General features: G+C 54.6%; 1 protein-coding gene across 1 annotated transcript; it reads right to left on the reverse strand.

Annotated features, from left to right (window-relative positions):
* Positions 1 to 1,104: 1,104 nt before the first annotated feature.
* LOC107151626 (carcinoembryonic antigen-related cell adhesion molecule 6-like) lies at positions 1,105 to 11,941 on the reverse strand. Its single transcript, XM_048790851.1, is given in 6 exon segments — positions 1,105 to 1,478; positions 2,120 to 2,386; positions 5,709 to 5,963; positions 6,468 to 6,745; positions 10,502 to 10,865; positions 11,725 to 11,941. Coding segments are annotated over 6 exon segments (1,500 nt in total). The 5' UTR covers positions 11,789 to 11,941; the 3' UTR covers positions 1,105 to 1,206.
* Between the last annotated feature and the right edge of the window lie 1,288 nt (positions 11,942 to 13,229).

The raw sequence follows: 13,229 nt of genomic DNA on the forward strand, positions 1-13,229 counted from the left end.
GACCTTGGCCTGGAACAGAGACAGAGTTAAAGGAGGGTGTGGTGAGGCCTGGGCCCCTGCAGCAGGAGGGGATGGGGGTCTTCAGCTTTCTGAGGGTCAGAGGAGACAACATGTCCTAGGAGAGACCCTGCATCCCTGTTAGTGGTCCAGGGAGCCAAGGAGCCTAAGGAGGTGACTAGATGCCAAAAGTGTGGCCAGGTGGGTCCCCTGTCCTGAGTGTTTGATGACAGGGCTCCTGAGGCCCCAGGGGAAGGACTTGACCTAAGGAGTGGTTGACTGCAAGAGTGACACTGTGGGGCAGGCCTAGGGGCTCCCAGCCACCCGCAGGCTGAAGGGGCACTCACTGGCTGTTGATGCTGGGGTGTGGTGCTCTCTGAGGCCATGCTGGTCACCAGCCCTAGGGAAGATCAGGCTTATTCATGAGGGTGCAGAGAGAGGTCAAGGACTGGGATCAGATAGGGGATGAGGAGGGTACCCCATTTCCAAGGAGGGTGTGAAACCTTTCTTACTCCATCAGGTCTGGGTCCAAGGGGGCCCAGGAGAGGGGAGCTGAGGAAAGGCCTTAGTGACCCCTTCTGCCCAGGGACAGATGCAAAAGTCCCTTCCAGATGCAGACTCAAGAGTATTTGGCTGACTGACCCCAGAAAGGGACTGCGGATTTAGGATGAATTAAAGCAGGAGGGTTTGACTGAGTGGAAGGGTCCAAGCTGTGGGGAACGGGGGAAGCAGGGTCACCATGTGGGCAGGACACTGCGGCAGCCACTTGCATCTTGACAATCTCTGACCTCAGTGACCCTGCTGGGGCCAGGAGTTGATGAAACATGACAGTGGCCTTGTCCTCTCTCCACCCACCTGGCCAGGAGGCAAAGGACATTCCAAGACACACTATCCTGACTGGGCCCCAGGACTCCCACCTGACATATCAGGGGTGTGGATAACCATAAAGCTATGGGGAGCTGACCCTCCAGCCTCCCAAGTCCCCTCCAAGTGACTGAGTGACCTGGGACAGGACACCCCTGAGATACATAGTCTCACCCCTCATTTCAGGTGGTGGAGATAGACTGTAGGAGGTGCCAGGTTTGACACTAACTCTGTCACAGGAAGTGTCGAAGGTTTGCTGTGTGAGGGAAGGAGGACAGTGCTGTGGGGACAGGTCCCTAGTGACCAGCGCACAGAGGAGGCAGCTGTTGAGGCAGCAGCCCAGGTTCAGCAGCTGGTGAGGGTGGAGCCTGGGGAATGAGGGGGAGGGTCCTCGGGAAGTGGGGAGGTCGGGGTCAGGCCAGAGTCTGAGGATGGGACTCCTTCCCTGAGGCCTGGGGTCACCTGGGGTGGGATCAGGTGGGGGAAGCCTGGGTACCTTCCAGTTCTTGTGTGGAGCAGGAAACACCCTAGAGCAGCCACCAGAGCCACCCCGACCAGGACCCCAGTCCCGATGCCAGCGACGGCCCCCACAGGGAGGCCTGGGGTCCTCTCTTCTGCTGAAAGAGAAGAGAAAGGGCTGAAGGTCAGGTCTTCAGGGGAACCAGCTGGGCCCTGCAGGGGGCCCACACAGGGTGGAAGGAAATGGCACCAAGGTCCCAGTGCAGTTTGTCATGTCGTCACCATGTCCTCCTGACTCTGTGCTTCTGGCGATTTCTTCACTTTGGTTTTGAAACCTGCATGTGCTCTAGCCTGACCCTCTCCACACGGAGCTGGGCCACATCCTGCTCATGCTCCTGTTAAGGTCTCTTCCTCTTCTCTTTTATTTTAATATATTTTTTAGATGTTGAAGGTCCTTTATTTTATTCATTTGTTTGTTTGATGCTGAGAATTGAACCCAGGTTCTCACACAGGCCGGGCAAGTGCTCTACCACTGAGCCACACCCCACCCCCTCTTCCTCTTTTCTTCCTTCCCATCACAGGACAGTGTCAGTGGGCAGCCCTCACAGACTGTCTAGCCCAGGCCTAGCCTCGGGTACAGATCAGAACCAAGGTGACATCAAGGCACCTAATTTCTGGGTAGTCAACCACATTCTCTCCAAGCTCTGGCATCTACCCCATGCTCATGGCTGGTGCCATATGATGGCCCTTTGTAGTGAAATATTTGAGGGAAGCACTGGGTGGGACGGGGGCCACTCACAGATCACAGCCAGTCTGTAGCGGTCACTCCTGGAGGAACTGGCGGGGTTGGAGACCTCACACTGATACTCCCCTGCATCCTCCTGTCTGACGGGGTCTATGCTGAGGGTCCTGTGGTCCGGGGACAGCTGCATCCTGTCTGTGAGCTGCAGAGTCTGGCTATTGAAGATCCACGTGATGGAGATTCCAGGGTCACCTGAGAGGCAGGTCATGGCCACAGAGTGTGGTTCTGTGTTGGTGGCTCTGAGGGAGGGCTGGGCCACAAGCCCTGTGGAAAAACAGCAAGGGGCTGACTGAGAGTGGGCCTGAGGCCTGGGGCCCTGTCTGTCCTCAGAGATGTCTGCCTATTCTCAGGGCCATCAGGATGTGGGTGAGGTGGTCCAGAGGATGAGCTGGATGGTTGAGGCCATGGACAGTGGTTGAGGACCCAGAAATAAGATGCCCTTGTTATGATCTTGGTTCGGAAATGGTTCAAGTCTGTTCTGGGAAACAACAAAATATACTGCAATACGTTGACCTTGGACTACACAGCAACCTCCTCAGGGTCCTCATCTTAAAATAGGAACTTGCTGAACCTCCCTCTGACCCTAGATGACCCCAGGGAGACCCCAGACTGGTCCCCTTGATATCTCTCTGGGATCCAGATGGGAAACTCCTCTCAGGCCCCAGGTCCAGCCACCTCATTATCAAGTGGGTTTTCCCGTGGACTCTTGTGCCTTATCTTCCAGAACTTCTGTGCTGGTCTTGGTCTATCTTGTGCTGCTCTAACAGAGCACCTGAGACTGGGTGATGTGTAAAGAAGAGAGATCTCCTGCTCACAGTTCTGGAGCCAGGGAAGTGCAAGATCTAGGGGCCCCATGTGAAGAGGGCTGCTTGCTGCATCTTAACAGCGGGGGGCTTCCCATGGTGAGAGAGCACGTGGGAGAGGAGGAGGGGAAGGGGCCACACTCACCCCTTTTCAGAAAGCCACCTCTGCAGTACCTGGTCCCCTTCTGTGACAGCAGCCTTGTTCCTTTCACAGGGACCTACGCCTTCCCTGAGGCCACACCTCAGATCCCTGGGAGTTCAGTTACCACTACATGCTTTTGGGGGCACATTCACACCACAGCAGTGACTCTATAAAAGTTGGTTTGTGATTTCTGGAACCTCTGCCTTGTATGTTGGTTAAGGAGGGACTATCGGCCTGTCCACCTTGGACCCAGGCGGGATTTGCATGGAGTAGAGCAGTTCAGTGACCACTAGGGAGTGAGGACACCCAGCCTAGTCTTCATGGATAAGATGGATTCAGATGTAAAGGATTTCTCAGTTAACGCAGGATTGACACTCTGGTCCTGGACAGCTGTGTGAGTGGGAGGCCTGGGCACTCTGTTGAGGGAGGGTATTTAGTTGTAAAGTAAAAATTGATTTTTCTCCATTTGCTCTCACTCCCAGAGCAGACTGTCCCCTCCAGGCTGCCAGTGCCCTGAGCCAATGATTGGTTTCTGGTCCACAGATGCCTAATAGGCTCTCAGCATGCAGAGCATGGGAATCTGGATACAGAGTGACATGCACCACTGATCCGCCACTCGTGGTCTGTGTGACTTGATTCAGCAACTGTGTTCCCTGTGCCTCAGTCTCCCTTTATTGGATACCTGGGAAGTGGTGTCTGGTTCACCATGTTGTCTCTAAGTTAACCTTGAAATACTCACAGTAACCTGACTTTGGTTTAGAGGAGCTGCCCCCAAAGAAAAAGCCCCTACTCTGATCTGCCTCCCAGTGAGAGCGCCCTGGGCTGGTCCCGGGAGGACCAGGAGCTCCAGGAGCATCTCTTTCCTCTGTTCCTCCCCTTGGGGACATGGACCTTCCTGTGGAGCCTCATAGAGGTCCACCAGGGCACCTGACTTGGCCTGAGGCACCTGTCCCTCTGTGCTCACCACAGTTAGTCCCAAGAGAAGGAGATGACCTGGAGAAGATACCCCTGAGCTTTCTGTCCCCCTTCATCACTCCCAGGTCACTGAGAGTTTCCTGTTGGTGAGCTTCTGTCTGTCTTCTGTGTTCTGTTCCTATAGGGTTCCATTTGAAGCCTGTGTCCCCTGTAAGGGTTGTGTCCTCCCCAGGGGGCACCAGCAAGACTGTGCTCCCACCTCCTACATCCCACCTTCTTTGAGAGAACTGTCCCCTTTTACCTGCCAGCAGGATCCCCTGCCAGGGGATGCCCCCTATGCAGGGACAGGCTGAGGGGGGCTGCATGGTCCCTGCTGCTGCCCTGTCCTCCTCTGTGGAAGGAGCTTCAGCTGCAGACCTGAGGTGGTCCTTCCTCAGAAACCTTAGTCAGTGCTCAGGGCCCACAGTGAGTTGTGTAAGGTGGCCCAGAAGATAGCCCTGATCCTCTGCAGAGTTTGGGTGTCATCATTCAAGTGACAATGTAAAGAAAGTGCTGCCCCTCCTTCCGACCTCAAATCACCTAGGGTGACCCTTGAGGGTCCCTGGATATCTCTATAGGATCTGTCCAGCAAGCTTATCCTCAGGTGGAACAATTTTTCCATCCACTCTCGTGCAACATTTTTCTGGTACTATCTGTGCCTGTAGAAGATCAGGCTCTCAGGCAGGAATTAGCTTTACATTCAGGGGCATTAAATAATTTTCATTAAATAGTTTTTATTAAATAATTTGTCAGGGAATTAAGATGGTCCAGCCCGTCTTCATGACCTTAGTGTCTGGAGAAATCCCAATCTACAGGATTTGTCAGTTTGAAGAGGACTTTTATTTCCTGGCCTGTGGATTAAACATCACAGTGAAAGAAACCTGTGGGGATGAAGGTCACAGTGTTGACCAACCCCGGCACGCTTGTCCTCTCTGCAAACACATGCTCTCGGCACCGCCCTGCCCGGCCTCGCAGGGACTCTGCAGGTGAGGCTCCCGTCCCTCCAGGTGTGCATCTCTGCTATTCTCCGTGGTGCATGACATGGGCTTGTGTTCCCAACCCTATGCACCTGGGGACTTCAGAGCCAGGACACAACTCAGAGGCATCTGCCCCCAGGCTGGCTCTTTCCCTCCCCTGCTCCTGACTTGGGAGGCACCAACTGACCACACGATTGATCCAGATTCCAGATGGGCCTCCCAGGCCTCTTTCCCACCCACCCCTCCCACCCCAGATGGAGTCGGAGCAGGACAGGAGCAGAGCTGCTCGTCCCCCATCTGACGGGGCTTTCCTCCTGTCATTTGGGGAAAAAGAGGATGAACATATTGCAAAGCCATGCAGGTTCCTTGATGCTCACGGAGGAGGTAACAGAAAGCAGAGAGGTGACAGAAAGGGACAAGTTAGTGATGGAAAGAAGTGACTTGACTTCAAGGACCCTCCCCCTCGATGGGAAGCTCCTTCCACTACCTAAGACTTTCTGGGTCTGTGAGAAGCCCCTCCCCACATTCCAGGCTGGACCCTAGATTGGTCATGAGAAGTCAGAGCAAGAGGAGAGTCTCTGGGATGGAGCGGGAGGCTCAGGCAAGGACAGGATTTGCTTGTGCCAGGCTAGGAAGTAACTTCTTCCACGTTGTTTCCAGAAAATCAAGACTCCACCCAGGACTTATACTGTGCTCCAGGGTCCACTTACCAGAGACGGTAATATTCTTGGTTGTGGTCCTATTGAGGTTAGTGACAGAGTTATGGGTGACACATGCATAGGATCCGCTATTATTTGTAGAGACGTTGGGGATTGAGAGCTCTTGTGTGGATTCCAGGAGCCTCCCATTGAAAGACCAAGAGTACTGAGCAGGCAGGTTGGAGTCTGCGTGGCAGGAGAGGTTGAGATTTGTCCCTGAATGGAAATGTGAGTCTGGGGGGTTTATGATGGGGGCAACCGGGCCATCTGGAGCAAACAGAATAAAGCCACATGTAATGTCATCAGAGGGAAGGGGAACTTCCTAGACTGTAGAAGACCTCAATATAACTACTGATCCATGTCACGAACTTGTTTATTTTAAAAGTCGCAACTAGGCTGGGGAGTACAGTGGTACAGCACCTGCCCAGCCTGCAAGAGGCCCTGGGTTCAAATCCCAGCACCATACACACTTGCAGAAAGTCTGAACCAAACCCCTTTGTTCACTGAAATTAGTGTGTGACATTCCCCTGCTTCTCTGTCCCAGGTGGCTGACCCCAGGCCTCTCCAGGGAACCACAAGCCCTCCCCTCCTATTCATGGCCCAAGGCTGGGCCTGCCTGGATGTGCCTGGGGCTATTGTCACAGCCAGTCCAGGTGCCCAGGAGAGAGGATCTGTGTACTTGGACCTGAGAGGGACTAAGTGGCCCAGCCTCTGGCCCTGTGTATTTGAGTTCACAGCCTGGGTAATGGAGGAATAGAAGTAACTACTCACAGGAAATATTCAGGGTGAGTGGGTCACTGCAGCTGGCACTCACTGGGTTCTGGGTTTAACACTCATAGGGTCCTGTGTCATTCCTTGTGACATTGAATAAAATGAGAGTCCTGTTGTTGTAGGACAGCTTCAGCCTGTCACCATCTGGGATTGTCTGATTGTTTATCTTCCACAGGTAGGTTGCATAATTAATCTCAGGTTCACAGGTTAATGCTAGAGAGTCCTCACCCTCCATGGGTTGGGAGTTGTTGATTGTGATGTTGGGTTTGGGTAATTTTCTGTGCAGACAACAAAGAGAGGATTGCCCTGTGATCCCCGCAAAAGCGTCTTTCCACCTGGACTGGCCTGTCACCTCCCACCAACCTGAGTCCTGAAGAACCAGGCAGAGTGGGTATCCTGGGCAGATGTAGGAGGATCTGAGGGATCAGAGGAGGGGGGGCCCCTGGGCTGTGTCTGGGAGAAGCACAGAGTTTCTCACAGGTGCATTTAATTGCAGAGTTTGGTCCTGGACAGACCCAGGACTGGGAGTTAGAAACCCCGTGTCTCTGCTGGTCCTCGCTGGCCCTGGCTGGCCTTGAGATGCAGAGTCCCTCCAGCTGCATGGACTCCAGGGCTCAGCCCATGTGTGTGTCCTCTGAGCCTTTGGTTCTCAAGGCCATCCTAGAGGTGGGTCATGGTGGGACACCCCATTGTGCCTAAACCCCAAGAAGACCCCACAGCCTGATGTGAGAATGGGGTGTGTGAACAGAAATCCCACACTAGGAGACCAGGGGGCATTCAGTTTGGTGGTCATGCTGGGGCTACAAGGGGGGCAGTTCTGCTCAGGTGTTTCCTGGTGACTGACAGGAGCCAGTGGCACCTGAAAGGCAAAGCATGAGTCCAAAGAATGCTCTAGGGTGAGGGGGACAGACAAGGTTTAGAGCAGAATCATGTTCCTGTCCTTGGTCTTTACATCCCTTCTCCCCCTGCAGAGAGCAGGTGAGGCATGTGGAATGGTCCTGAGAGACCAGTGGATGGTTCCAAACATATTAGCACTAAGAGGTGGAATGAGGGGACCAGGACCTTGCTGAAAATACGGCCCTCGTGGGCTTGTGTGTGGCAGACCTGTGGTAGAAATGGGGGATGTTAAAGTTTTCCTATATGGGAAAATAGTTTTTAATACCCAGGATCTAAGACTTGTTTGAACGAAGTATTTCTCTAAGGAGCACAATGTCTTAGACTGAGCTCTGAAGTCCTGTGTGGGTCACATTATGACCCAAGGCAGATGCTAAAGTCAGTTTGAAACCAGCAGCCTCCTGAGTAAGGAGAGACCTGTGGGTCCTGGTGGAGGACTGAACTGGTCAGAGGGGACGCCTGAGGCATGTCTGTTATGTAAAATGAGGCACAACACCAAACTCAGAGAAGTACTATTGATCATGTTAATAAATCTAGGAGTCTATGTTCCCAATTGCTATGGAGACTCAGCAAAGTGGGGAAGCACCTGACACAGGCCTGTGGAATGCCTTCTTCCTTTTCTTTTCACCCCAGAAATCAAAATGAGATCATCAAATTGTTCCAAATCAGAGCCTAGAGCCTAATGTAAATGACCATGGCTGGAGCATCACACCATGTGGGGACAGACCTCCCTTGTGGTGATGGTGTCCTCATGAGGACACAGGCACATATGCAATAGACAATTAGCCCCTGAGACAGCACCGTTCAGTCCAGCTCCCCCTTGGGGAAGGTCCTGGAAGTCACTGGAGGAGCGTGAGCCCCACTTAGGGACCAGGATGGAGCCACCAGTCATCTGGGTTTAAGTAGCCTGGGACCTAGGTGCTTGCAGCCCTTCCTGCCTGTGCCCCCCTCGCTGAGTCAGTGCAGAGAGTAGATGGAGGAGATGCTCAGGCCTGTGTCCTGGCCTATTTCATATGTCATTGTCATGGAAGGAAAGAGCCCTGGAAGGGACACAGTGGGGCCTCCTTCACAGTGGGTGACATTGTCCCTGATGCAGCCTGACAGGGGCACTTGTATCGACTGTTTCTGTGCCCTTGACTCCTGCCCAGGAGGGGGTCTGGCCCCAGGTGTTGGCAGGAAGTGGACAGGACAGATGGCCATTAATGCAGGAGGGAAGGGGATGGCTCATTGTGCAGGGCAGGGCCAGTCCTGCCTGAATGAGAAGGAGGGAGAGGACGGACAGGCAGGAGCAAGACAGCCAGAATCGCCATGGCAGGGAGCAGTGGGGGTACAGTGACTTAAAGCCCCAGGTCCAAGAGCCTCATGGCTGCCTCAGAACTGACCCAGGGCCACCCTGAAGACCCTCCACAGCCCGGCCATCCTAAGGGCATCCTGTGATATGGCTCCTGAGTAGCCTCAGGAGAGTTGGATGGTGGGATGGAGCAAGAGCCTCAGCCTCCAGGAGGGACAGGGAGCAGGTGGCAGAACCCCCTGGGATTGCACACGCAGGTTCCAGGCTCTGAAGGGGTTCAGGGTCATTCATTCATGATCCCTCCCCCTCCTTATCACAAAACCATGAGAGTTGGCCACACACTGGGCCCTTTGCTGGTTGCAGGATCCAGTGGGGAGAGAGAAAGGAAAGTCCTGTTCCTTATGCTCCAGAGGGCTGGGTTGGTGGCACACACCTGTAATCCCCAGTGGCTCAGGAGGCTGAGACAGGAGGATCATGAGTTCAAAGCCAGCCTCAGCAATGGTCAGGCTAAAGCAGCTCAGTGAGAACTTGTCTCTAAATAAAATACAAAACAGGGTTGGGATGTGGCTCAGTGGTCGAGTGCCCCTGAGTTCAATCCCTGGTACCCCCATTCCCCCACTCTCCCCAGAACAGAAAGAAAGAAACACCTTATGCCACAGAGGGAGTGACACCCAAAACACCAGGAAACAGGAGACTTCAAGTTCAGTGAGGGAGAGTGTGGACCAGCTGGGGGAGGGGGAGGCCTGGACATTCTGTTGAGGCAGGTAATTTGGTTTCAGGGTAAAAATTGATTATCCTCCATTTGCTCTCACTCCCAGACCAGATTGTCCCCTCCAGCTGCCAGTGCCCTGAGCCAATGACTGGTCTCTGGTGCACAGACGCATAATAGGCCCTCAACATGCAGAGCACGGGGCTCTGGCTACACAGTGTCATGCACCACTGACCTCCCACGGATGGTGTGTGTTCCCTGTGCCTCAGTTTCCCTTTATTGGATACATGGGAAGTGGTGTCTGGTTCACCATGTTGTCTCTAAGTTAACCTTGAAATACTCACAGTAACCTGACCTTGGTTTAGAGGAGCTGCCCCCAAAGAAAAAGCCCCTACTCTGATCTGCCTCCCAGTGAGAGCGCCCTGGGCTGGTCCCAGGAGGACCAGGAGCTCCAGGAGCATCTCTTTCCTCTGTTCCTCCCCTTGGGGACATGGACCTTCCTGTGGAGCCTCATAGAGGTCCATCAGGGCACCTGAATGGCCTGAGGCACCTGTCCCTCTGTGCTCACCACACCTAGTCCCAGGAGAAGGAGATGCCCAGGTGCCCTTGCCCAGATGTGGTTCCTGGGACTGTGCCCTGGCTGGTGACCACCTCCAGGAGCTACCAGATCAGGTAGCCAGTAAATCATTGCTCCCCAGCAGCCCTCAACAGGAAGCCAAACTCCAACCCTGGCCACATGTCCTCAGGGTCACCTGGAGCCAGGAGCCTGGGACAGAGGTCTGGGGCAAGGCTTCCTGGGCTGACCTTCTCTGTGAGGACTCCAGGGCCCTCAGGCCAGGCCTGACTCAGTCCTGCAGGGTCTTTCTCAGGGCCATGCTCCTGGGAAGGACACAGGGGCTGGGCTGAGACTGCTCTGCCTGGGCCAAGTCTCCTACCAGGCCACCCTGTTCTCTGCCAGTGGATTCAGGCAGAGGAGTAGGATCTTCTGAAGTCTGTCTGCACTGCGTGTGTCCTGCACTAAATGCTCCAACTCCACTGTGGGTACATAATGCACAGGAGGAAGCAGGCAGACCCAGGTCTCAGGGTCCTGTGTGTGCAGTGGATTTAACCCCTCCAACACCCAGAGGGCTGGGGCATCACTCACCATGTACACGGAACTCTCCAGTTGCTGTTTCAATTTGAAAGTTGGCAGTTGTGGTTTGCAGGGTGTAGAATCCTGTGTCCCCGTTTGTCACATTCACGAACAGCAGGGACCCATTGGGGTATATTGTCTCTCGACTACTGAATGCAGGACCTCGGGTAGCTGAGTGTGTGAGATTCGAGTAGGATACAATGAGAATGTTTTGGTTTGTTATTTGCCCTCTGTACCAGAAGTAGCCTACAGTGTTCTCCGACACATTGTGGACAAGTAGAAGAACGTCTTTGCCTTCAGCAACATCGAAAGGCACTAGTTCAATACTGAGCGGGGCAGTGGGGTGCGGGTTCCAGAAGGTTAACAGTGAGACTAGGAGGGAAGAGAGAGAAATCCATTAATACTGGGACCTTGGTACTGGGTCGAAAGATGGGGCCCAGGTCCTCAGCAGGAGTTTTCATCCTCAGGGTTGGGGTGTGGTGTATGAATGTGTGTCTGTGGGTTAAGGCCAGCAGCATGACCTCCATTCCTTCAGACCCCTGTACCTGTCATCCTCTCTTGGGAACAATTTCCCCAGGTGTCTGCAAGGCTGGCCCCTCAGTGTCCTCAGATCCCTGCTCACACCCAGGGCACCTGGGCACCCACCTCCCCTGACCCCCTCCTTACAGACCCCAGGTCTTCCCTGTGGACATTTCCCTGCTCTCTGCCCTCCTAGATCTACACAGCACCTGGCCTCACCTGCAGATCTCCCTCTGGCCTGGCTTCCTGCCCTCTAGAGAGGAAGCTCCAGGAGGCAGAGACTAGTCTGACCCTTGTTGTGGCCCAGGGCCTGGACCAGGCTCAGCCTCCTGTGGATGAGTGAAGCAGGGTCCCCACCCTGAGGGTCCAGGTGTCTGTGAGCCAATGTTTGAGGCTGGTGACTGCAGACAGTGTCCACTGCTCAAATTCCTTTCTATTTGGAGGGTGGCCCTGACAGAGCTGTTAACACTGATTTTCAAAATATAATGGCCCCTGGTGATTCACTTGGAAAAGAGAACCCCTGAGCTTTCCATCCCCCTTCATCTGTTCCTTTTGGTGAGCTTCTCTCTGTCTCTGTGTTCTGTTCCCAATGGATTCCCAATGGGACAGAGTGAAGCCCTGTGTCCCCTGTGAGGGTCATGTCCTCCCCAGGGGGCACCAGCAAGACTGTGCTCCACCTCCCGTCCTCTTTCAAGGAATTGTCCCTTCTTACCTGCCAGCAGGATCCCCTGCCAGGGGATGCCCCCTCTGCAGGGACAGACTGAGGGGGGCTGCATGGTCCCTGCTGCTCTGTCCCCTCTGTGGAAGGAGCTTCACTGAGACCCGCTGGGAAGCCCAGGTCCAGGCCACTCAGCCCTGCTGCCCTGCTCCTCTCTGAGCTCAGCCTCCTCCCAGGGCAGGAGCACTTTCCTGGGTCACATGGGCTGGGGGCGGGGTCTCTGTGGAGGAACCTCTCTGTCCCCTCCCTCTCAGTCCTGCCTCCTGTCCCTTCTGCTTTCCCTGTTGGGTTTCACTACTGCATGCCACACCCTGAGGAGCAAGGCAGGTGGGGACGCTGTCCCCTGAGATAAGTGGCTCACCCAGCACTGGCCTCAGCTGTGTCCTGGCCTCAGGGCTCTCAGCACCATACAGGGAACCCCTGGGGTCGCCTCACCCCTGGGCATATTTCCTTTATGATATAGAATCCCAGGTTGGCCCCAAGTCTTCCCCATGTTCTCAAATGCTCTAGGAAGGTGGCTTTCCTTCCAGTAGGAAGGGGACAGACAGAAATAGCTCTGGGATCTAGAAAGGGGCCCACTGAGTGATGGCTGGTGAGGGGACCTGCTCTCTGTCCTGGTGTCTCCAGCTTGGCCTCTGAGTGGCTATCTCAGGACTTCAGACCTTTTGTGTCCTGGGAGGGGAGGACTGTGGTAGTGGAGGTAGGTGACCATGGGCTCCTTGGTCCTCAGGGAGAGATTTGAGGGAGACCCCCACTCTTCATTTTTTGGTGCAGCTGTGGCTCAGGCCTGCCCATGCCTTCCTTGGGTGGCCTCTGTCCTCTACCTAGTGATTCTCCTGTGGTCACCCTGACTTTTTCCATGGGTGATGCCAGGAGGCAGGGCCTGCTCAGAGCCCCCTGGCTGTGCAGGGTCCTCACAGAACCAGTAAGGAGTGGGGGTGGGAGATACCCTGCAGTCTATTGGGGATGGAAATCAGGCCACATTTCCACCTCCTGACACAAAGCCTAGTCCAAGCCTCAGAATCCATTTGCCAAGTGTTGACTGCGCATCTCATGTCGCCCCCTGGTGGTCATGAGGACAACTGTAGCCAGTGTCAGGGTCTGTAGCTGGGATGCAGCCCATCGTCCAAATGATGAAGGCTGGCCCTGACCCTGGGCACAGGTGGCCCTGACTTACAGGCTGCAGAATGGGTCCTGCTTACTCAGGGTCCCCAGGCCTCCTGATTCTGTCCAGTGAGTCTAGTGAGAGAACGGGAGCTGTCCTGGGGCCTCCTGCTCCAGAGTAGGAGAACTGTGCACCCAGGGGATGGGCAGCCTCAGGAGGGGCCATCTGTGCCTGAGGGTTCAAAGGAAGGACCTCAGGAAGTGTCTCTTGAGGCTTTATGGTGGAAGCACTAGCTTTGTGAGCTGGGTCTGCAGTTGGCTGCTTGTTTCTTGTCTTTAAATCCTTGGATCTTCGTCTCAAAGGGCCTATTGGAGCATCGTGTGAATATTATAAA

Source organism: Marmota marmota, unplaced genomic scaffold (genome assembly GCF_001458135.2).
Source record: "Marmota marmota marmota unplaced genomic scaffold, marMar, whole genome shotgun sequence".
NCBI lineage: Eukaryota > Metazoa > Chordata > Mammalia > Rodentia > Sciuridae > Marmota > Marmota marmota.